The sequence below is a fragment of the Protobothrops mucrosquamatus genome, unplaced genomic scaffold, assembly GCF_001527695.2.
Source record: "Protobothrops mucrosquamatus isolate PMUCROS unplaced genomic scaffold, P.Mucros_1.0 scaffold_9, whole genome shotgun sequence".
Lineage (NCBI taxonomy): Eukaryota > Metazoa > Chordata > Lepidosauria > Squamata > Viperidae > Protobothrops > Protobothrops mucrosquamatus.
The window spans coordinates 2,038,053-2,063,939 of NW_015386085.1; the positions used below are offsets into that span (position 1 = coordinate 2,038,053).

General features: G+C 36.8%; 1 protein-coding gene across 1 annotated transcript in view; it reads right to left on the reverse strand.

Moving 5' to 3' along the window:
* Positions 1-11,609: 11,609 nt before the first annotated feature.
* The window catches only part of ABI2 (abl interactor 2), a 30,668-nt gene continuing 16,390 nt past the window's right edge, over positions 11,610-25,887 (reverse strand). Inside the window, exons 6-9 of the mRNA XM_015819578.1 lie at positions 16,606-16,764; positions 15,376-15,462; positions 13,783-13,956; positions 11,610-11,936 (exon numbers count right to left, since the gene is read on the reverse strand). Of these exons, the coding sequence (XP_015675064.1) occupies positions 11,761-11,936; positions 13,783-13,956; positions 15,376-15,462; positions 16,606-16,764 (596 nt within the window). The 3' untranslated portion in view covers positions 11,610-11,760. The remainder of the gene's footprint in view (positions 11,937-13,782; positions 13,957-15,375; positions 15,463-16,605; positions 16,765-25,887) is intronic.

A 25,887-nucleotide genomic window follows, 5' to 3' on the forward strand; every position in this document is an offset into this window, starting at 1 on the left:
CACACACACACACACACCGCTGGACTTCTGTTAGGATGATTACAAAAGGATTCATTGCAGAGAGTTTGTTCTAGAAAGAAGTAAGAAAAGGTGACATTTATTTTTCTTTTGTAGAACCTGGGTCAAAAATAACCCTAACAACAGAAAAGTGGTGCTATGTCATCTAATACTGAAATCATAGTAGATGATTTGCTCTGCCCCAGATGTATCCTGGACATATTTTTCCTGTTTGACAATATTTTACCTGAGCAATAATAATATACCATTTTGTGCATTTTTAAAGTACTGCTATTAGAAGGCACTTTTTTGGTACCTTTCAAAGTGTTTGGGATTACAAAGTGTCCTTAGCTATTAACCACATTTGCATTAGTGTACTTTAACACATATTTGGTTTATATCTTATGGTATGTTGTTTAATTTTTTTTTACTTTTTAATTTTGCTTCTAGAATGCATTGATACTTCTGCCTTTTTATTCCTGTCCGTTGCTGCTGCTGCTGCTGCTGCTGTTGCCACTTGTTGGTATCTCATTTTGTGAATATGAAACTGAAAGAAATGAGAATTTTGGGGGGGGGGCAGAGTTTGTTCACCTCATTCCAGAGTTTGTTCACCTCATTCCTTTGAACCTTCATGTTCCTTTGGAGACAGGCAGTGTTGAAGTACCACCTGAATTCACTCATTGTAACAAAATATTGTCATATGCAAAAAATAAGCAGTATCCACCTATGACAAAAAAAATGGCACTAGTTAAATATCTAAGGCCATCAAATTAAATTATGTGCCCTAAGGATGTCAGTAAGGAAGGTTTCTGATACAGAATTTGACCCAGTCAGCAGCAGCAGGAGCACTGAGATGCCTTTTTCCAGACTTTCGGTCTTTTTAAAAAAAGAATATTAATATAGAACTTTATTTCCTGGTTGCTTCCATTTTGCAAATAGGTTTCTACACTTTATTTCTCTTAAGTTGATATGTATCTTTTACCAACATAATGAACTCTCTTTACCTACTTTCTTTGCCCCTTTTGGTTAACTTCCTCTGGCTTAGTACATCACTGTTTCTGCCTTTGGGGTCTTCCTTTTTCAACCCTTCTCAAGGGCCTTTGGTTAAGTGTCTGAGAAGTGATGAAGCATCACAGAGCAGCATCAGTTTAATTGGTTTTGAACCAAATAGGTAGAATCATTGTAATTCCTTTCCAAAGGCCTCAATTGTATACATGTATCAGATTGTTCAAGCATTCGTATTTTCTTTTTGAATTAAGATTTTAAATATGTTTAATGCCCATACCTCAGGGCTACAGTTTTCTTCAGAAATTTCCCCAAAACGCTATAACCCAGGAGATTATGGCATATCTTATTAAACTTTCAAACTGAGAAGTCAAAAGGTAAGAATATTTAACCCAGAGATGGTTAAATGCCTGAGAATATCATGGAGAACGTCTGAATTACGGTTCAATTCAGCTGTTGATGAATAAACATCTCATTTCCACTGGCATTTCTTTATTTTGTTGGTTCATACATTGATCAGTGAAACATAAATTTGAACATAAATTTTTGGCCTTAAGGACTTAATTCTTAAAGAATATAAATTGGGCTTTAAATTAAACAGGGCTAGACCCAAAAGCAAATTTCTTGTTAGAATTATTCTGCAAGCAGGTATGTCTAAAATACATCCTAATAACAATAGGATGAAACGATTTTTCACAATATTTTCAAGTGACTTCTATATGCCCTCTAAACCTATTAATAAATTATTCTTTTGAATAATTCTTGAAAATGTATAAAAGCTAAAATATTTTTAAAATATGATCAAACTATCTTTATTGAGAGGAATGTGTTAAGGCCAAAGGGAATTGGCATCAATCCCTATGGCTGCCCGCAGTAGGGCTGAGGACCATGGGCAGGAAAATTGTGCATCACAGTTCTCTCTCTCTCCTATTAACTATTTCTCTGTGTGCTGCATATGTTATGTACGTATACCTCTAACCTTACATGAATGGGTGGTTGGTCCTATGATACAGCTGATTGTCATCTAAAACTATAGCTCTTGTTTTGTTAAAGCATAAAACGTTTGCCATTTGTGATTATGGAACTTATCATTAGATAGCAAACTACTTCAATCATATTAGTAATCTACAGTCTTATGTGATGTACAAAAATGTTATTTGGTATCTGCTGCTTCAGTGTAGGGTTCAGTTAAAATTTGGTTCCTGGATTCCCTTCAGCTAATTATAGATATTATATTCTTCCATAGTTCATACATTTGAAGCTTATAGAAGCTTCAGTAAACAGAAAGGAGCAGTACTTCGTTGCATTGTTATAATGACTGGCCTACTTTGTCTGGTAGAAATCAGAATGTGTAGATTGGAGAGTTAAGAAAATCTCTAGACATGCTCTCAGTAGTGAATAGGACAGCCCCACAATATTGGGGATGACCTTGTCTACCAAAGAAAAACGGGATAGCCTGCGGTAGTTCTCTCAAGGATTGCCTACATCTTCATGAACGCAGGCCATAGTACAAATGTTTTGGAAAACAAGGTTTCTGATCCAAATGGGTATTGCCTTTATTTTAATGTGGGTGTATCATTCTAAGATACCTGTTTGTGACTGTGCTGCAACATACTCTCCCCCCCCCCCAAATCTTTGTATTTTGTCATCAGAAAATGGGTGAGGTCAATACTTGTCTGCTTTCCCCCGCTTTTACTATTTTGTAATTGTAAATTTTAGGATTGTAAATTGTGGAAAGAACATTTGTTTTGCAGCCATTGGACGGAGTCAGTGGTGGTGATTCTTGTATCTGATTATGCACATGTAAACCACCAATGTTAAAACAATGATCTTGTCTGTGTACCCAATGTGTGCTATGTGCTGTAAATATATTCATATGTTTACCGCTTTACAGGAAAAAATTGCACATTCTTTCTGAATGGGACTGCCTCCCCATATCCTTTCCTTTCAAGAATGAAAGCTCATTGCAAGTAAGAACTTACGGTTGAGAAGAGCCCTTTCTATATAAATATTCTATAAATATGTATAAATATACTTTTTTAAAGCATGGGTAAAGAATTAAAAATGCATTCATGGAAAGTACTAAGAAATCATTATACAATGGAATATGCACAAGTCAATAAAGATATAGTTAAATTTGTGTGAGGTTGTTTCAAGAGATAATTTGCCTCTGCTCTAGAAGGCATTTACATGGCAAAACTGCCCACCAATATTTGGGAAATTTGTATATTCTTTCATGTAAAGACTCCAAATAAAAATTTAGATTCCTTCATCAGGCAGTTGGGCAATTAGTAATGTATTCTACAATATCCAAATTTAGTTTCTATAACAGAGGAGGTAAGGACAGAAAGCTGAACAGTCAGAAGCCATAGCATTATTTGCCGCATAAGCCTCCAAAAATACAAAGCATCACTGTTGCTACTTATTGATTTATTTGTGCATAGATGTCAGCCCCTCCTCCCCGGGCAGTGGAAAGTGGACTTTGCTGCGTGCTGTACAGGTTGAGCAGTCAACTATTAGATGTTGAAATAAGTTTTCCCCTCCTCCTTATGGCAGTTCAGCTGGATCTTATACTAGAAGCTCAGCAAAGTCTAGATCACCACAGCTTATCCACTCAGGACCCAGAATGTTTCTTAAAATGTGTGCAGACTTCAGTTTCTATTGATTGAAAACTCTTGTAAGCAGTGTTGCTGTTCTGTTTCCAAACAGCGCTCTGGATTTAATGAGGAACGGCAGTATGTAAATTAATCGTGATGGGTATATAGCCAATCAAGATTGCAGCAGAGGAAGGGACATCTCTTTCTATCTAACAGTGTTAGCATCTTGGGAGAGGAGGGGCCTGCCTGTACTTAATTCTTTTTTGAGAAAAGGGGTTCTTTTAATATAAACTTAAGTATACCAGAGGTTTAATATATTTTGTTCTACTCCCTCCCACATCCAAATGTAGTAAAATACACCGCTAAAAAGCGTATACATTATGATTTTCACTGAATGTAATCTTAATGTAATCTTTAATTTAAAAAAATGTTCTGACCTAGAACTTTGAATTGGAAGGCTAAGAGCCTTTGTATGTAGATGTAGCGAAATTATAGGGGAGCTAGCCCCTCCCCTATAATTACTTTATTAAGATAACATGTTATTGCTACATAGAAGCTTTTGTGTAGTCTTACACAAATGTAAGAAACTGCCTTGTGGCAAGCAAGGTAATTTATTGATGCAGAATCTGGCACTATCAAACTTAAGGTTTTATTTAATTGGTTAGTTTAGATTTTTACCCTGCTACTCAAAGTAGCAAATACTACTTCCTCCTATTTGAACTATGTGCAAAGCATTTTTATTTCTGAACTGTCAGATCTATTAATCTGGTAAATGACTTTATATCCTTTTTTAGCATACATTCTCAACACACTTTCACATAATTCCTTATATTATACATTGTGATGAATACTGAATCAGTTGCTCTGCCTCAGTATTTGAGTTCCTTGTGTATTTAACCATTTCAGTATACGATTTTGAAAAAAAAACAGCACTAAACCTTAATGTCACCCTTCATTATTTTGGCTTTTCACCTATAGAAGCCACCACATGATTTTTATTAATGCTAGGAATGCATTTTCTGCAGGTTCCAGTCCATTAATCACTACACACCTGAATTGGGTTCCATTCAATCATTTTATCCTTTCTCTCCAACTTTTTATTTGCCATGGGATCTAGGATCCTCACCAATGTTGAATTCTACATTTCTAAAAATTGAACACTATCATCTTTCTAATCATATGTGGGAGAATATCTTGCCTGTCTTTACTACTTCTGGTTTATTTAGGGCACGTTGCCCAATAATTATTAAACTAGAGAAGTAGAACTCGGTGAAAGAAGGCTGCATGGAAAGTACACAGATGATGATGCACACCAAATCTTAGGAGCCCCTTTTTTCAAAGGCCCTGAAATAGTATTAAGAAGCTTTAAAACCTTCCCCCAAACTATCATTTTTTTCAGCTCTCCTTATAAGGAACTAATAGCGTACTGGAAATATGAAAGCTTGCAACCATTTTGTATCTGATGTCATATGTTTTTACTATCTTGTAAATGTGGTCTTTTAGTAACACCCTGATATTTATACATCTATATTTAGTTATTTCCAAAACAAAGTTGCCCAAGAAAGGGGCAGTGCTTTTACTTTTTAAGCATAAAGCATTCACTATTCAGTTCTTGTGGACACACTAAAGAAAACTGTTGATATCAACTCACAATTTGGAGAATTGGCTAGCTTTAGTGGGGCCTTAGGTATAATTGTTAGAGGTAGAGATGATATTCTAGTACAACATTGCATCAGAAAAAGTACCTGGTTTAGCTGATGAGATTCAGATGGTTATTGGACACCAACCTGTTCGTGCAAATATTCAAACTGATCAACCTATGTCAAAAGGGGGACACTGACCACAACCTAGGTTGGCGGTTCACTACATCTAATTTTTCCCTCTTCCAAACTCTCTTTAAGGATATCACTTTAACAAGCACATATCATACTATTTTTGACTTAAAATATTTATGAGCGCCTTCATTTTAATTCTTGGGCTACTAAAAAAAGATGCATGTATAAACCAGAAACCAATAGGTTTTAGGTCTAGAAATAACTTAAGTGCACAGCAAAAAATTAATCACGAGTTCAAGACAATTGTCAAGAGGGTAGTGCAAGTTTTGGGGGATTTATTTATTAGGACTTGTAACAAGAGGGTTTAGTACACAGCAACAGTTAATTCCAAATACAATTTTTAAAAAATTAAAAATTTATGTCTCCTCCCTCATCCCACCCCCAAATGGTTTAATAGTATACACAATAAATCAAAACCAGCAAGGCTTCCTTCCCTAAAATCCCAAAGTTCTCACACCACTGGGATACTTAAGAGCTCAGAACTCATAGCCACTACTAGTAAAGCGGCTCATTTTAAATCAAATGTCTATTTTTATATGATAGCAAATGAAGTTTGCCACACAACGAGGCACATAATTCAATATCTGAAAAACAGCACCCAGTGTTTATGAAATTTCAGCCAGAACTCTTGAAAGACTCCAACTGAAGCCACTCTGTGCCATTTCCCATGTAATATATGAAGGACATAATGGAATCTATGAGTAAGAGTGATAGTACTGATAGTACTGCGTAAGGTTTAAACTTTAGGCCTAGGCAGGACTGGTCATGACATTTTTTGCCTTGAATTACTGCCTATTCTGCTGCAGTAGGGCAAAAAAGCACCACTCTTCCTGAATTACTGCCTATTTTGCTGCAGTAGGGCAAAAAAGCACCATTCTTCTATCTATAGCATGGATTTTAGCATTGCCATTGATCTGGTATACATACATTATAAGGTGTAGAAGAGTTTATACATTCTCTTCATAGGTAAACCTAACAGCTCCCTCTGGATTTCCAATGGGATTCACTTGTCAAATTCAAATCTATCAGCTCTTTTTTTTTTAAATGTACCAGCCTAAGATCTTTGTTTTGAGCAACACCAACTTGTATTTTTTAATGCAGTATCCTGTCTAGTAAAAGTGATGTATAATACTGTATATGTTAGACAGGTGTATAATCTCTGAGAAATCTATAATCAGAGAACTTCTATATATTTCTAATTGGTACATCAGCTCTTACAGAGTATGTTTTGATGCTCAAAAATCTGTCATTATATAGCTAATTTAATCCTTTCTAGTTCAACATCCCCTTCATTGATGACATTTTCAAATACTGCTATAAACAAAGGCTGCTGCAACAACCCAAAACTGGAAGACATGCTATTCTTGCTAGTTTAACACACTTCATTTCCTTTACATTTTAACTTCTGGAGCGGTTCAAAACCATCTAAGCTAGCTATACCTTTGATTTTTCTCTAGCAAAACATGCCTACAGTCCTGTACACCAGAAACACGTTTTAAGTCCTTGTTCTTACATGAAAAAGTTTAACTCCTCACTTTTCACTCCACATAGAAATCAGGGATAAATTACAAAAATAATAAAGCTAAAACCACAACACAATCTGCAAAGATTAGACCTCCCACCCCTCCCAACAAAAGTCTTATCTGTTAGAGATCACCTAGAACATTCACCTTTCTCATTAAATTCTCCTTGTCCCTTCCCAAATGTTGCCAATTTAACCAAGGTAAAGTAACAAACCTACAAGCAACATCTCTAAGCCATTCTTATAAAAGAATGTAAAATTAAAGCAAAAACAGCCAAACAATATAAGACTCTGGACCATATTCTTTGCCTCTTCCTCCTATATATTATGATGCCAGTTCTCAAATGAGGAAAAGATTTTCAATTTTTACTGAAGGAAAAAAAGCCCCTAAAAAGGACAATCCTTAGGCCTGAAGGCACCAAAATATTGTTCGTATGATAAACAAAAAGCACTTTTCCTCTAGGACAGTAATATTCAAAGGCTCTGAGCAAAGCTTAGCTTCCCAATCTTCTGGAAGGCTATAGGAGCAATCTTCTTCTCCCCCTCGATGCAGCCATGGCCCCACATTATCTCCCCCAATCATTTATGTTGAGGACGGAAAGATAAGAATTAGGGTTGTCATCCTTTACATTTCCATTGATTCCCACCCTTAATTTGGGGAAAGCTCATCTTAAATTCAACTACTTGGCTTCTGAATTTTGACAGCATGTCTCAGAACGGTAGGGGCTCAAACTGGAAGTTGAGAAGCTACATGAAGCTGAAGGGCTGCTAATTCGTACCACAGCAAACAAATGTTGCTCTCTAAATGAAGCAGAAGAATGTTCATGAACATGGATTCATGTGCCATAATTGCATGGTTGGAAAAATGAGCGCTGAGGGAATCAAAGCCGTTTTATGGTAAAAGAAAAGCTAAAAAAAAATTGACACTGAGCTCTTTTTGGACTCCCCACTACTTGTTTTTCCCCACAAGATACTGAAACAGAATGTGGAATGTTCAACATATTTAATAGCTTTACAGCAGGACTAGGGAAAGAGGATAGGTACAAGGGAGAAATCCAGGCCCTTCCTCTTCACCCCTTTTTCTTAATTAAACACCAGTGGGGGGAAAAAAAAGGTAAGTTGGGAAAAATAGTAAATGATATTTGAAAAACCACTCTCACTGTCTTGATATAACATGCAGTCTATGTAACATTACATACACACAGAGTCTGATTACTTTGGGCCTTGTACATAGCATCATCCATAGGCATTCTACATAATTCAAAATTGTACAAAATAAAAAATAAGCATAAAATCCAAGGATTATTTTCACAACATTAGTATTGCAGAATAAAAGCATTAAACCAGCAGGAGGCAAGGAATCTGTAAACACCCTCTGCAGAACTTTGCAGGAAGATGATCTTGGCCTGTGAAGGATACAGGAAGCAGTCATACAATCAGAGAGTTCCAATTTCTTATAAGGGAACTGTGACCCTGCCCTCCATAGAAGCTGTACAGTTTCTCCCCAAACAAGCAAATGAGTAACATCTTATAAAAATCATGTGATACTGAAAGCACTTTTAAACAGGAAAACAAAAAGGCTATCAATAAAAACATAAACCTTCTCCAACCCTCCCTTTCATAGCCAGGAAATAGTCAGGGTTCATTTATGTTCTGCCATAGAATCATCATCCAATTTCTATTTGTTCTAGGAATAAAATGTTGTGGTTTAGGTCTTGCAAAGGGACAGAGTTAAGAATTCCCATTACCGACTTTTCAATAACAGAGCTCCAGGAGTAACACCAGTCTTTTCTACAACCAAAAACAAGTGTAACATTTCCCAGAACAGCAGAGAAATCACATGTGAAGGATTGTTAAGGCAACCTGTTTCTGAAAAAAGGAAAATAAGATTGTTGGGTGGGTGGGGGGGGATGCGTTCTTCAGAAGTTGATGAAACCATAAAAAGCACAATCCCAGACAATAACTGCATCAGTAATGACAAGAAAAAGCAGACTATGAAAAATTGGGAGAGGAAATTTGAATAAGCTGTATTGTTATGCTGCTTTCCTAATCAGCTGTTGCTCAAGTTTTCCATTCTAAAGAAATTGTTTGCAACACAGTTCATAGCCTGCAGGCACCGAATATGTTTAAACGGGCAAATGTTAACTTTAGTTTTTCAGAACTGAGCCACGTAGTCCACAAAATTTGTCCAGAATAATTTGCCATAACCCCTGACCTCTTTTGTTCATCCTCTTGGCAGGCTCTGCAAAAGTCAGGAGAAAGCAGGATGCCACTGATGAATGATCTTTGAAGCAGAATCCTACTCCAAAGCTCCAAACAAGTATTAAAGTTGCACTTTTAACTTCTCAGAGCAGAGTCTTCTCTTAGTTGGGTCCCCATGGAACAGTGGCAGCCACTTATAACAAGCATATTGATGGAGGCTGCATTTCCATCTTCATATGATAGGTTGTGTCTCAAGACTGTACACCTTAACACCACACATATGATATTACACAGTAATATCTATATGCATACCCATCATGCTTGGCCCTTTGTAGAAATTCACCCCTTGTGCTAATAGATCAGGCTCTCATAACTCATGTTCTCAATTAGTGTTTATGCAAGAAGCTGGCTCCAGTACTCTAACATCTACAAATACATCCAGCTTTCAGCGATACCCTTCTCTCTTACACAAATCAAATCTGGATGCCTTCAAACAAGCCAGTCCTCAGTGATCTTTATTCTATACTATGAGCACTGGAATCTGTTGGAGGTGGGGTGCCAGTAAAGGCAAACTGATGGTCACAGAATGCACAGGGTGCAATTGAACTCCCACCCCTCCGTACCTTGTAATATTGACACCATTAAAAAGGAGGAGGCAGCTTTGATCATCTTGGTTTTTTGCATGCCAGTGACAATAAACATTATCACAGCGGGTCTTAAGCTTTGAAATAGCAATCTTTGAAGGGACCTGGATCTCATTAGCAGTCCTACTAATGGGAGCTACAACAATTGATGCTAAGTTAATGACTTTTGGTAGCACCTGAGGTTTATTAATGGCACAAACAAGCAACAGAGGAAGCCACAGAAGCTATACCAACATAATCTGCATAATTCAGAAAATGGTTAGTAAATTTATGGCTAGCTTATGTGAGAAAGGAAGGCTGACTACTACAATCAGTGTTCCAAGTACATGAATACTGAAACATTATATTGAGCAATATACCCAGCAAATCAACTAAGAGTAAGAAGTATGAAGTGTTTGCAATGTCTTAAAAAGAAATATTATATTCTATGTATTTGGGGGAACATTTATTATGTTAATCAGCAGTGAGAAATTGAGCTGGGATTGTGGCATATAGGTAAACTTAACTTCTCACAATATACCACAGAGCTAATACAAAACCCTTCAGGGTAATCCCCCCCAATTCAGCTGCTATCAGCATGAAAACAGCAGCTAAGCAAAAGCAAGCTTCATAAGGACTATGGTCGACAGTACAGAAAAGAGTTCACACTTTCCCACCTCACTTCATGCCTGAATGATTGCTCCATGATTCTGGATAACAAAAATAAACATATTCTGTATATCCTCTAGCTTGTTGCTGAAATGCCTACAGACATTATAGCAGATTTCCATTCCCATGTTCGAAAATCACCCACACATTTACTGGTGGGAGAAAAAGTAGTGTACACTTTTGTCAGTTTCTAAATCTGCATTCAAAGAAAACCAACAGCCCTTGGAAATCAACATGTCTGCTTTCACAGGTCCCGAATGGTATGTATCAAAATCTGAAATAGAACAAATGGCCAATGTCACTAGTACACACTTATTCTGAGTTGGACAGGCTATAATCAACTGAAACAGGCTAATCAATTCAGACATAAGCCTTTCTCTATAAAATACTTATATCCCTTTCTAACTCCCAAATTATAAAACACGAGGCAATAGTAATTTTAGAAGACTGCCGTCAGCCTTTGTAACAAGGGCTAAAGCCTGACTGAAAGCAGTTTTTGAACACTATCAGGAGGGCAGGTTTAAACCATTTCATAAATATTTAGCATACTGAGGGCTGAATAAGGCTGCTATATAATTATATGAAGGACAGAGGCCATTTTTAGAATGTCAAGCTTTATCATCCTTCATGATCTTTAGTCCAACTTTTTAAAAATAATTGAATGATATAAAAGAGGCCCAGTTTATGACTTGGAAGTCTCAATATATTGGGAGATTATCTCTGATGTTACGTCCTCCTGTAAGAAGAAATGAAACAGCTCCTTAAAAGCCTATATCAAGCTATATGTGTGAAACAATTGCAGAATTGCTGTATTAGAGATGCAAGGAACCAAGCTGAGACCCAGTCGGTGTGTGATCTCAGAATGTTTGCCATTACAATATCACACATCCAGCAGTAATATGTGCAGAATAAGGAGGGGGAAAGAGATGGCAGATAGCCTAACAAAGCCTTCAGAGCTAACATCCAAGATGCCCCAATACCAGGCATGGTATTCCTGAGGGGAAAAAAAATCCCATATTTTGATTGAATGGGTCTCAATTTGAGTAATGGATCCCTTTACTGGCAAGTTCATTACATCTCTGTATCTACATGTTGATCAGTCAGCTCATTAATATTGGTCATTGGTCGCTGCTGGCAAATGGAAGAGCCATTCTTCAAAACAATTCAAATCACCATTTTATAAAAAGGAGGAAAGGGGAGTGGTTTTGTTACAATGATCCTTCCTTCAGGTACCCAGGTGCCCCCCAAGCTGCCAAAGGGACCTGGGCAGCCCAACAATCTCTTGGTTCTGTCTCTTGCCATAGTGGTCTTCATTCTGAGTAGTGCATGATGGACTCTACGTAGTTTCCGGGGAAGAGTCCAGTTACTCCATTCATCACACCTTCATACCACCCATCATCATTTTTCTTAATGACGTAGATGATGGCACCTTCCTGAAAGGAAAGTTCATCTTCCTTGTCTTTACTGTAATCATAAATTGCCACAACTAGGAACAAGAAGAAAAACAAAATTAGCATTTCAAATAAGCAGTTGGACACAAGGCAATTACAGCTTTCACTTAAGTGGTCTCTTGTATCAAAAAGTAGGCATTTTCTTTATTGGCTAGTCATGCAAGAATCCCTTCCCATTTACAAAAATAGCTGTTAACACAAAATTGTAAAACACGTAGACAGGTTGATTCTAAAATGATGGAATACTAAATTAGAAAAAAAAAAGATAACACACTAAATGACTGATTCCTCAAAAGTGTCCACTGATGGAGCAACAAGCTTTCTTTGCTAATAGAAGTGGGAGTTCAATCCGTACATCTTTCTTTTAACAGTGATTTTCCAGGGTATGTGGTGCAGGACTCCTAACAATGCTTTGGTGGCTTAATGGAATGCTATTCATTTCTCATATGGCTGAAAATAAAATGACAAGCACAAAAATGATTTAGTGGAGAATTTTTCAAAAACCTCGTTGCCTTGTGCCCAAACACCAAAGTTCTATCCTATCTTAGGCACAGTTTCAGTTGGGTAATCTTGGGCCACTCACTCTCTTTCAGCTCTAATAATGAGGCAATGGCACACCACTCCTGAAATCTTGCCAAGAAAGCTACACGGAGTTGTCCAATCAGTAGCCAGGAGTCAACACTGAATCAAAGCAACTCCCTCCCCTCAAAAAACCCAAGATACTATACAGATAGAACTATGACCATTCATTCAGCGATTGTTCAAAGTTATGACAGTACTGAGTGACAGTGGTTATGACTCATTGTCAGTGTTCTGGCTAAACCAACACCCACACAGTCAGTCGATCACCAAGTACCCTGTGTTCATATAATCGCCATCTGTGATCTTCCCTGCTAGCTTTTCCAGAAAGTCAAAGGGGAAGCCAGCAGGGACTGTTGCAAATCACTGGGTTAAGCCCCCTTCACCTGTGTACCAGCCCCCAGCCCTTTGCCAATCATGCCACTTGCACCTCCATGCATACCCTCTTGGATCTGTGTGTCGTGCATGCCCTCGTGCATCCTTCTCACATCTCACTCTTGTGCAACCTCATGCATCTGATTCACTCCAACTCTCAGGCAGCCCATCACACCCTCACTGACCTGCGCAAAAAGCCTCTCATGCACTCTTCACACTTTCCCTGACCAGCACCTCTTGCAGACCCCCTCCCTGCACCCCCACATACCTCCTTGCTCTCTGCTCCCGCCCACCCCCAGCAGCAGCAACTTGCCTGCCAGCCTAGGACTTGCAACTTCCTGTCAGCTTCTCCACTAGGTTTGGTGTAAGAAACCAACAAGAAGTTGCCTCACCTAACAACTGTGAACTTCAATTAACAATGGCAATCAGAATTGTACAGACTGCATCACTAAGAGATTCAGTCATGCTTTATTACTGCATTGCTTGGTGATGGAAATTCTGATTGTAATTGCTGATGTAAGTCAAAGACTGCACAGGACACACGGGTGAAATGGAATACAATCACAGTTATTAGTAACTGATATAGGGAAACATTTTGAAAAACTGAGTGCATAAAATTAAATGTCTGAACTACATTCATATCTGGACTAGGTTTGGGTTCTTGGGGAAAGGAGCCGGTAACATTTTGCTTAAAATGAGTTGGAGAGGGCTAATAACGAGTTTATTTCACGATCGCATTGTAAGTCACACTTTGGGACACCACATAAGAGAGCAAAATATTCTTCTAGTGCTATTACTTGGCAAAATGTAAAAAACCTGTGACTCTCAAGCTCTCAGGATAAAAAGTGTGATATAATGTATCGCACTGAATTCAGACCCAAGGAAGGAGACAGACTTCCACCCTTCCTACAACTCCAACAAACTAACCTTTCTCCAAATAGGTCCTTGGTGCCCAGGGTGGATCCTCTTCGGCATAAGGATCGCTGTATTCCACCACAGCTGCTTCTTCTTCTTCATAATCCTCTGGAGGAGGGGGTGGTGGTGGAGATTCATCAAAAACAGCTTCGTCTACTGGGGGTGGAGGGGGAGGTGTGTCTGAAACTTAAAAATAAAAATAAAAAAACATATTCAAGTTTCCTGCCTTAAAAGTTTATATAAATAACAATATAATAAATAACAGGACATATTCGTCCAGTTTATTTTACACATGAAACCCAAAGTGGAAATACAGACATGTCTAGTAAATAATGTTACTATTATACTGTGTGCTAGATCAATGTAACCCTGACCAGAGCATATAGATCTGTATGTTAGAATGTTGGGCATTTATAGGATTAAGTGCTGTCTCCTTAAGAGATGGCTTATGGGTAATGTAGTTTAGCTATTCAGTGAATCCCATGTTAGCCAGTTAGTAGGAGGAGCTACTAAGTTCATCACAGGATATCCTGGCTACGTGCCAGCTCGTGCCTATTGTCTTTATGAGGAACCAACCATGCCACACGCATGGACACCAAGGCTAAATTGATTATGGAGCAATTACTGATTTTACCTACAAAGATGAACAAATATGTAACATCCAGATGAAACTACTGAAACGTGAGTTCTACCAGTATTCCTGAATAAATATTTGTTTTATAATCATCTTTGCTGAGTTATCTGTCTGGCCTTGAATTACAAAGCATCTTGATTCAGTGTTCCAGAACATACTGCAAAAGCTCCTTCATCCTTCAAAACTTTCATTGATAATGAGCAAAACCACAGATACACAAACGTGTGGATAATAAAAACTACAGATAATGAAGGCTACCTATATACATAGCATTTATATAGGTTGTGTTATAGCAAAGAATTTGCAAGACTCCTTTGCTTCCCTTCTTCTAATGTAATATGTTTAATGGGGATAATCAAATAATTTTGGTATCCATCAGATATTATATATCATATACCGCCCAGCACTGTAGGGAAAGGAGCAGCAGAACCCGGGGGGGTGGAGTTAAAAGAGGGTTCTCTACATAGCCACAAGTGAACTAAGTCCAACCTCCCCCCTCCCAATTCAGTTGACCCTTATCTAACTCCAAGCATGTGCTAATCATTAGTGGAGAAGATTCCTGTGCACACATAGGCTTTTTAGCAATAAATCACTTTAACTGGACCTCCAGGTGTGGTCCTGGTCTTTTGCACCTGACAAGCAGTATCTGAAAGCTAGAAGGTGGGCTTGCTCTAACACAGGCCAGGGAAGAAAGGCAATTACCTTATTTTCAGAAGTAAAAAAGATTAGAGCAACACATCCTGTGTCTTAGCTGCTGCCTGAAATTTGGACAGAATTTACCAGATAAATCTGATCAACACATCTAAACATGGAATCTCTACCAGATCAGGAGTGAATAGAGTGATGTAGCTATACAAAATTGCCTCTTACCCAAAGATCAATCAAGCTAGTGTATACAGGTAATTTAAGATAAGAAACAAAAATTGAAAAATCTTTACTTAAGTCCCAGATCAATGAAAAGGCAAACTTACTGTTTTCCTGAACTCTGGCCACAAATCCCATTAACGGTAACTGAGGAGTTACCTGTAGGATGGAGGGAGGTGGTGGTGCAAGAGACACTGCAGTGAAGGAATAGAAATAAATAGACTCTAATCAGAAATATAGTATTGAAACATGAAATAACTGGATAGACAATGTGGCATCTTACTAAACGCTGCCATGTGCGAGTAGGCGGCAATATAAATTTTCTAAATAAATACAAAATAAATGCAATGGAGTGACTAGATAATTAAAAACTAGGTAATATTAATTGTGCAGAATTTTGAAAATGGATAACCAATTTTTTTAAGTAACAATTTTTTTTTACAATTCTGGGAAACATCTAGACTATCTATAGATTAATATACCTGAAACAGCCCTATTCAAATCATACTTATTTTATTATAGCAAATAAAATGTCCCACAATATTACTGTAACAAATAGAAATATTGTCACATTATTAATGCTTCCAAGACAAAATGTTTTTTCTTCCATATTTATAAATTCGATATAAATATGGACTCTTGACTCATTTCCACTTAACTTAATCGAAATTAATTTAGGGCTGAAGATTTAACTGCATTGGCTAAGTCCTGAATCGCATTTATCAAAATAATTATATTTGTGAAAGTTTACAATCAATGGAAGCAACAACTTTAATTATTTTCTTCGGATAAATTGAATTGGGATTACATGACTAATTATACATTACTGGGTACCTTCCATGGTATCTCAACAAAGGAATACCAAATGTCAACTATCTTCCAGCAGTTTATTTTACAAAGTATTCTACCAAATATATTCAATACCAAGAGTTTTTGCAGAAGAAAGTATCCAAACCTAAGCAACTTACTTCACATTTTTAAAAAGTACATCCAAGTTTTGGAGGAGGGGTGTATATGTATCTGAACATAACATGTATGTACTTGTACATATACAGTATACCTTTCTATACTCAGGCATTATAGAGGCATTACGATAACGCCTTTATGTACTGTGTCAAAAGACACTTAAAGCAAGTGAGCTTTTGGGTCTGGTGTTTCCATTGCCAATTCCTTGGTGTTAACAAACACACTAGAAAATTTAAAGGAAGGACTTAGTTATGTGCTATGATATACAGCAGGTTTTTGCTAACCATATCCAGCTATTTCTGGTTAATACTCTTCTCTTCTACTCTTCTTTAATGGATCAGAACTGGGAATTCTGCAGGGGCCTATCTTACCTGGATTCTGGCTATAAAATGGTCCTCCGTTGACCTGGCTTTGAAGGCTGTTCTGTGAAGTGATGGATGGAGGGCGCCTATATGGCAAGGAACCCCCTATTGTTGGAGGTGTGTGCCGAGTAGCAGGTCTGTTCATGCTGTAGAACTGAACAGGATGACCTATTTTGACCGGTTAGAAAAAATATAAAACCTTGAGCAATGCATTTTTAGATGAAGTAATTCAATTTAGGCATGGCAATTCAAATTAAGTGTTTAAAAGGACATATGCTTCTCTAATGGAAAAAAAAATCCTATGTGGATGAAAAGTATATTAAACAAATTTAAGAAGAAAACATTCTACGAGGTGATTCTCTTGACTCTGAAAAAAATTTGGCTAAATATGAAAGTACTGTACATAACTTGATTGATTATCTGGAAATCAGCCTTTCAATATAATACATACATAACATGTAAGTTAATTACTTAATAACCAGAATATGTGAATGAGTTAATATGAACTGAATATCTACATTCTCTACACTTTTAGCCACAGTGCTCCTCAGTGAAAATGTAAAGAGTCAGAATGCAGAAGAATCTCATGTTAGATACTGCGTTGTTAAGCATTTGGTACTGCTCAAGTATGAATGGGCTTCACTAATTACAGAATGCTGAATTTTTCATGCCTGGACTCTCCCCAATTGTTTTTGCATGCATTTGCATGCACAGCTCTTGCATCCACAATCTTATTATTGACCAGCTTGAGCTTACTTGGCTCAATATTTCAAAGGCAGGACCAAGGTAAAATCAAGGGCAATGAATTGGAACCGGTGGTCACAGGACCTGGTGGCTCCTGGGACTTGGAAATATTCTCTTGGTTGATTGCCGAAACTATTTTTTTTTAAATGACAAAATATTGCCAACTGTAAAACTATTGGTGTTCATTCAGCATTACCATTCCAAATCTTGTGAGAGATTTGATCTTAAATATTTTCAGCTTGTTTTATATAAATATGTGATCATGAGCAGTTGTTAGAACAGTTAACAGAACAAATATAATGTACTGTAACGCAGAATGAGAGCCAGTCTGGTGTAAGGCACCTGGCTAGAAACTGGGAGACCATGTATTCTAGTCCCACACTAGCACAAAGCCAGTCTGGTGATCTTGGGCTAGTCACTTGTTCTCAGCCCTAGGAAGGAGGCAATGGCAAATCTCTTCTGAAATGCTGCCAAGAAAATTGCAGGGATTAAGCCCAGGCAGTCTCTGAGAATCAGACAATATTGAATGGAAGAAAAACAAATCCAAAATTGATGAGAGTTTCTAGGAGCTATAATTTAAAACACATCAATTTCATATGGCCTAATTGTGCTTTAGTACATGTGGAAGGTTTATTTTCACTTCAGACCTATGTACTTCTTATGAAGGAATGCAATAAGCCAAGCTGATATCAGAAGCTGTACTATATGAAGTTAAGAAATAAAACTGTAGATAAATTGATTAGCACTAGAACTAGACTAGAGCACATCCCAGAGTTTGATATTCACAGAATTAATCTGGCAAAATGCATCTTGGTTGATTGTAGCTTCCATTTTTCTAATTTTGTCCAGAACATCAGGAAAATGAAAGCCACTAGCTCCAAAATGAACCAACTTCAATCTGATATGGTTCTAGGGGAAAAGGCATTTTCCTCACTCAAGAAGGAAAAAAGAAATAATGGAAATATCCATCTAAAACAGGGGTGTCAAACTGCTGGCCCGCAGGCCGGTTGCATCATACAGAGACCGTGCCCACCCCAGCTGCGGCAATGCAAAAAAAGTTGTGATACATCACGACATGTCACGTGACGCGGCGTGTTTGACACCCGTGATCTAAAAGCTCAAAACATCTGATCAGCTTTAGGCAGGAATTGCACTTTTCAGTTGCCAGCAATCAGCAGCAGAAACTCACCTGAAGAGGGATTGGAAGAGGCAGCAGGGGGAGTTGGAGAAGTGAAGCCATCAGCAAGGGGCTGAACCCCTGCAGCAGCAGCAGCAACATCTGGGGTAGCAGAGGATGGGACAGTGGCAGGAGTGAGAGGGGCGGAAGCAGAGGCAGAAGTAGCAGGAAGAGGAGAAGTGCCAGCAGAACTGGCAGGGGCTATGTTGAAAGAGGAGGAAGAGGCAGCATTAAGGAGTAGTTCAGGTTAGCAAGGAGGAGAAAAGCTTTTTGAGTCATTGCTGTTAGATTTTGGTCAATTCTTTAAAAATTAGCAAAAGAAAAAAGAAAATGGGCAGAACAGGAATGTTTACACTGAGGGGGTTTCCCATTACATATGCAAAACCATTACATATGCAAAATAAAAAGAGGAGCAGGAATGCATTCTATACCTAAAAACTTCACAAAACTAAATCATGTCCTGTTTTAGCTGTTGATATATAGAACAAGAGTGCCGTGTGGTTCTTTACAGCTCTCAGAAAAGGCAGGAACAAAATTTGGGGGGGGGGGAGGATTGATGTGTTCTTGCATGTTGGTGTTTTATTGGGCAAATTGAACCTACTGCACCTTTTATGGTCCCAGCCAATTTTTCCTATTAACTATTGGACTCCTAATAAAATTCAACAAAAGCCCATCCCAAAATGCAAAATAAAAATTTAAAAACAGGTATTTGGCCCCACCAATTCTAGTAACTTCCCTCTTTTGGTTGCAATTATTTTCCTGTTTAAAAAGGAAGGAGGAAGAAAAACAGGGAAATCATGTTGTTTGGAATTCTTTCCAACTTCCAGAGGTGTCACCTGACTTTTTTTTCTATGTAACAAAGTAACATGATACATGTATGTTTCTCCTCATAAGTACATATTGCATCTATTTGTGTCTCTCTCAGGGTCCAATCAGAATGGACGCATATGCATTGCCTGGGTGCGCATGAAAAAGGTCTATTTAGAATGACTACATATATGTGGCCTGGTTTTGTATATTGTCAGGCAGCCATTACATACAGTGGGTAGATGGGCAACTAGTCAGACAGCTAGTCAGACAGATGCATCTCTACATTCATGTCTTTCTGCTCTCACTTCATGTTGCATCTATGTTTATGTGTACTGAACAGCAATCAGGACAGGACTTCTTATAGCGGAGCATTCCAAGCTACTACCCAATTGTGGGAGACACAAGAGGGGGAGGTGTTATGGAATGTATTTTGCTGTAGCCCCCAGTCAAATCCAGCCCATTTTTGTACTTAATTGTTCTACTAGTTCCTCTCCCCATACCAATTTTGCTGCTGTTCTACCCTACTGATGGACAGACCCTCGGACAGAGTTGCAAAGTTGAAACTTTTTTCAATGTTCTGTTTGATTGGAATGAAGCAAGAAAAGACTGCAGAGGTTTTTTTCTTTTTATCAGGTGAAGGAGCTATGAGAGGAGACCCAATCTTTACTATCAAGTTGCATGCCATCAACAATGGGAAAAGCTGCCGATTATTTGGGGTTGAGGAGTGGAATTTTTCTTTTACCGCCATCACCCCGCCCATTAAAATAACCCAAAATTGAGGAAAGATCTATTTCATTTACTTAATAACATTTGATTTACTACAAAAGAAAGTACTATAAATGCTATGCATTGTTTTATATTTCAATAAAAAATACTTATTTTACTCCATGTATGGAGATAATCTTTATCTTTTGAACATGTAGAAGAATAATATAACTCATTAATTCTCTTGTTTTTTTCTTTGCAAATATTTAGCAGCTTATCAGTCGGGTTTTTTAAAAAAAAACGTAAGACCACTGCATTAAGCAGTATTATCATATTCTGAATTTTAAAATGCAATTAGCTATCCATTCCATTCTGGTAGCTGTTGTGCAACTGATAGGCTGGCTCCAGCAATTCAAACAAGAGATTTCTAACTGTGGCAATAACTTGTTAGAATTCCTAGTTCTTTTATGTTGCTGTAGAGAAGAGAATTCAAATTTAAAACAACTGGGTTATCTATATGAGATAGAATCAGCCTGTACCCTCATTACTTCACAAATTAATGTATTGTGTTTAAACATTAAAACTTAGGACTGGATTAACTGTAGAGCAGCTGCCGCTGCTGCTATTATTATTATTATTATTATTCATCAGGTCACTTCAGCATGAGAAATTCAAGGCAATACATGCAAATATTTAAAAGTAATCATGAAACATTAAACAGATTAAAATAAATTAACAGATTAAAATAACTATTGAATCAGGGAAATACTGTAAAAATTAAAATACATACATGTAAATACATATATGTATTGTGTGTATTTTAATTGTTATGTTATTCCTTGATACAATGTAGTTACATATATGTAAATACATATAAGATCATAAATCACCCTTGGCTCAGGCCAAGTTGGGAGAACCTGGATTTTTAAGTTTTCCTCAGTGACAGAAGGAGCAAAGCTATAAGGACCTCAGGGAGAAATTCATTAAAATATAGGTTTTGGAAATGCTAATACAACAAGACAGTCATCTCACAGCCCAACAGTTACATTAGTGATAATCTGATGTAAACTGATAATTGATGATGTGATTCAAAAAGATGAAATGGTAATCAATTATGTAAAATGCCTTTCCCATCTTACTAAAAATGTTAAATGTAAGTTGAACAGAGTTAGAAAAAGAGCATAAATTTCCAGTCAAATAGTGCCAGATGAAATGTACAGTATCCTTAGGTATGAGTGAGAAAGTTTACAACTCTCCACAACTTCTGGAACTAAGCAATATAGATAATTCTAATCTGGATGGAATAATTTGACAGTATTTAAATTAATACTATGCTCACTATATAATGGAGAATGATATGCCAATATCTTAGCCTGTATATTCTATATTTATAGTTATATAGATTCTAGCCTTATTGCTATTGTATAAAGCTTACAATAGAGATTTTAGATTCATACATATTCACCTGTGGAATTTAACGTATAGATAGTATCTTATAGGTATTTTATTGTTTAAAAAGTACTTTACAAACACCAAGTACCACAGCAATTAATTTTGGGATTCCTTTTGCATTATTTTATCCTGTATGTTAGTCACATACCAAAATAGATAAACTTTCACAAGAGATAGCAATATATTCAGTAAAGGTAAACTGCACATTTAAAAGGAGTGTAAATTTTTTAATTGGCATGCAAGCTATATAGCTTTTTGCTACAGAAAATCATCTCTCTTAAAAAATAAGTTTGTGTACTAGTAGAAATTTGGATATGCAGTTCCATATTCAGTCCCACAACTAGGCCAAAACAAATATACCAAAGACCAAAATAAACATAACAAAGAAATACAGTACTGCACTAACCACATGATTAGCTAGAAACACATACAGTGCAGAAACTATCAAAGTTACAAAGATTCCAAAAGAAAAAATGCAACAGTATTTTAAAAAAGCAGACTTACCAAAAATTTCAGAGAATATTCAAAATATACTAAATGGAAAAATATCAATGATGGAGATTATAGAGGTTATAAAAAGGCAAGAAAATGATAGGACTCCAGGTTCCAGATGGATTACCTGCAGAGCTTTATAAATCATTCTAAGATGTATTAAGTTCTACTTTGAAAGAACTGTGTAGTGAAATTCTCCTGGAGGCTAAAATACTAAATACATGGACTGAAGCCAACATTACTTTAATACCCAAAGAAGACTCTGACCTAACGCAAATAAAAAACTATAGACCAATATTTCTATTAAATGTAGACTACAAAATCTTCGCCTCAATAATAGCAGAAAGACTAAAGAAATTTTTGATCGAATTTATACATACAGACCAAAATGGTTTTCTACCTAAAAGACAGATAAAAAATAATTTAAGAATGATGCTTGATGTGTTAGAGTACTATGAAATTCATCCCGGGAAACAGATGGCTTTAATATTCCTTGATGCACAGAAAGTGTTTGACAATGTAAACTGGCAATTCATGTTTCAGCAACTTGTGGAAATGAACTTTGGAGAAAACTTTATAAATGTAATTAAAACAATTTACCGTAAACAAACAGCCAAAATAATTGTAAATGGAGATTTTACAGAAAACTTTAACATTAAAAAAGGCACAAGACAGGGATGCCCACCATCTTCATTACTATTTATACTAACATTGGAAGTACTGAATAGAAACATTAGACAAGATATAGAAATTAAAGGACTGGAGATAAAAGATGAAAAATATAAACTACAAGCATTTGCAGATGACTTGGTTTTTATATTGGAAGATCCATTAGAAACAAGCACTAAACATATGGAGAAAATAGAAAAATTTGGAAAAGTGGCAGGGTAAAAAATAAACAGAGAAAAAGACTAAAGTGCTAACAAAAAAATCTAATAGAAAAACAAATCTTCAAATAGTTAAAAAGTAAAATATTTGAAACTTTATCTAACAGCAAGATGTGTAACAATAAAAGAAGATAACTATGTAAGACTGCTAAAACAAATAAAATTAGATCTGGAAAAGTGGGAAAACTTACAACTATTAATGCTGGGGAGAATAGCAAAAGTGAAAATGAATATCTTACCAAAAATACTCTTTTTATTTCGAACGATTCCTGTAAGGCTGGGAAAACCCTTTTTTGATGAACTAAATACAACAATACTGAAATTTATCTGGCAAGGGAAAAAAAGCTAGAATTAGACTGAAAATAGTAGAAGAAGCAAAAGAAAGTGGAGGATTTGGACTGCCGGATTGGACGTTATACTACCAAGCAACTATTTTAACATGGCTTAAAGAATGGATAATGCTTACAGACAAAAGACTATTATACCTAGAGGGGCATGACCTACAAATTGGTTGGCACGCCTTTCTGTGGTATGGGAAGAATAAAACACATAGATACTTTCGAAACCACTTTATAAAAAATGCACTTCTTTCAGAATGGGAAAAAATAAAAGCAAAGATTTATATTAAGATACCTAGATGGCTTTCAATAATGAAAGCTTTCGCTTACCTAAATTTAATTAATTACGACAAAGTTGTAACTTATAAAGATATTTTGGACAATGAAGGAAAATTGAAAGACAGACAAGATTTACAAGAACAAGGTATTGATCTATCATGGTGGCCATATCTGCAAATTCAAACGAGATAAGAAAAAGATGTTAAAACAATGGGATTCCATAAAGAACAGACAGAATTTGATCAGATACTGTTAAAAACAGATGAAAAGTTGATTAAGAAACTCTATAAATTTCTGTTAAACTTAAAGATGGAGGAAGAACAAGTTAAAGAAACGATGATAATATGGGCAAAGAACTTTGGATATAATATAAAATTAGAAGACTGGCAAAAGTTATGGGAAAAAATGATAATTTAACTAAAGCAGTGGTATATAAAGAAAACTTATATAAAATGTTTTACAGATGGCATATGACCGTGGTGGCGAACCTATGGCATGCGTGCCACCGGTGGCATGCAGAGCCCTCTCTGTGGGCACGCACCATCGCCCTAGTCCTAGGCCTTCAGCTGGGTTTTATAAAACCTTTTCGTTTTAGGCCTCCACCATCGGGTTCAATCAATCAATCAGTTTCAACTTCTCACAGGGAAAAAAAAGATCTCGCAAAGTTGGAATTGATTAATTGAACTTTTTGATCTTACCCAGTCTGCCATTACCACCGCAGCCACGCCCACCCAGTGGGCCTCGCCCACCCAGCACCCGACGATACCTAAATGGATTTTGGGTTGCAGTTTGGGCACTCAGTCTCTAAAAGGTTCGCCATCACTGGCATATGACACCAATGAGATTAGCAAAAATGTTTAAAAATACTTCAAACAAGTGTTGGAAATGCAAACAAAGACCAGGTACTTACTATCATATCTGGTGGACATGCCCAAAAGCAAAAAGATTTTGGGTAAAAATACATTTATGGTTGGAGAAAATGACTAAAAAACAAATAGACTTTAAGCCAGAATTATTTTTGTTAGGAATAATAGGAGCAAATTATGAGAAAGATTGTATATATTTAATTCTACACATACTAACTGCAGCAAGTGTTGTATTTGCCCAACATTGGAAAAATGAAAATTTACCAACTGAAGAAGAAATGGACAGATTGAAGAAGAAATTAAGAAAATTTTAGAGTGTGCAGAAATGGACAGATTGACTTTAAAGATAAAAAAGAAAGAAGATTCAGTGTATTTTAGAACATGAAATAATTTCTATCAATGGCTAGAAACATGAGTTAGAGAGAAAGGAATGCAATATGTAACTTTGAATATATATTAATAAGAAGAAGACTATCGAGCGATTAATATATTGTTTATGATAATTATCTATTATCTATACTTTCTTGTTAAACACATGAACCCAGACATTATGCTGTTTGCTAAATATTGAGAATGTTATTTGGAAAAACACTAACCCCAACCCCAACCCTAATCCTAACCCAAATCCCAACCCCAATCCCGATCCCATCTCATTCCTAACCCTACAAAAACTAATAAAATTTATACAAAAAACGTTACCAAGATTGCTAGTTAGAAATCTGATAATAATTTCTTAGCTAAAAGGAAGACAGAGAGTGCCCCCCCTCCTCTGAAAAGGCATGAGAATGAAGTAAGAAGAGCATTTACTAGGATGGATCACCAAACTATACAGATGCTTTCCATTTCTGCTAGCCATCAAGGCAAAACAGGGCAACTATTGAATTCTCCCTCTCCTAACAGCAAGGATGGCAAAACACTGAAATGGAAAAAAATGAAAAGGTTTTTATGGAATAGGCAAGAGATGTTTGCTGAATATCTGGCATGGGAAAGTGTCTCCCAAAATGTTCCCCTTCCATACAGCACTGGAATTTTGCTTAGGTCATACTAAGTATCAGTGCTGAGGATGATTTGCTTTAACTTACAGCAACTTCTCTCAGGGCTGCATAAAGTGAAAACAGTGGGCTGGTAATGTTTCAGGTTGTGAGAATGCCTCACTTCCACAACATTCTTCAGCTCCTCGCCCCCCCCCCCAAAAAAAGTGCAGCAAAGTGTCTCCATGTATGAGATTCCAGTCTCAGAAAGACCCCAAAAAAGAATTCATAGCAATGCTCTCAAAAATTTAGATTGAAATGCCTCTATAGACTTCTATATAACTTATAACAAATCTGTGAGCTGTATAAAGAAAGGGGCGTTGGTCTTACCTGAACGCCATTTCTCAGCATGATGATGGATAATCCACTTGATTGGGTTTCCTGAAGTCCCTTGTACCCAATAAGACTAAGTCTGAGATAGCCACGCCTCCTGCCTGGCCGCACATGCCCAGTTCTGACGGAGGCGAAGCAACAGACAAAGTCAGGCGTGTTGTTCTCCAGACCCCTATC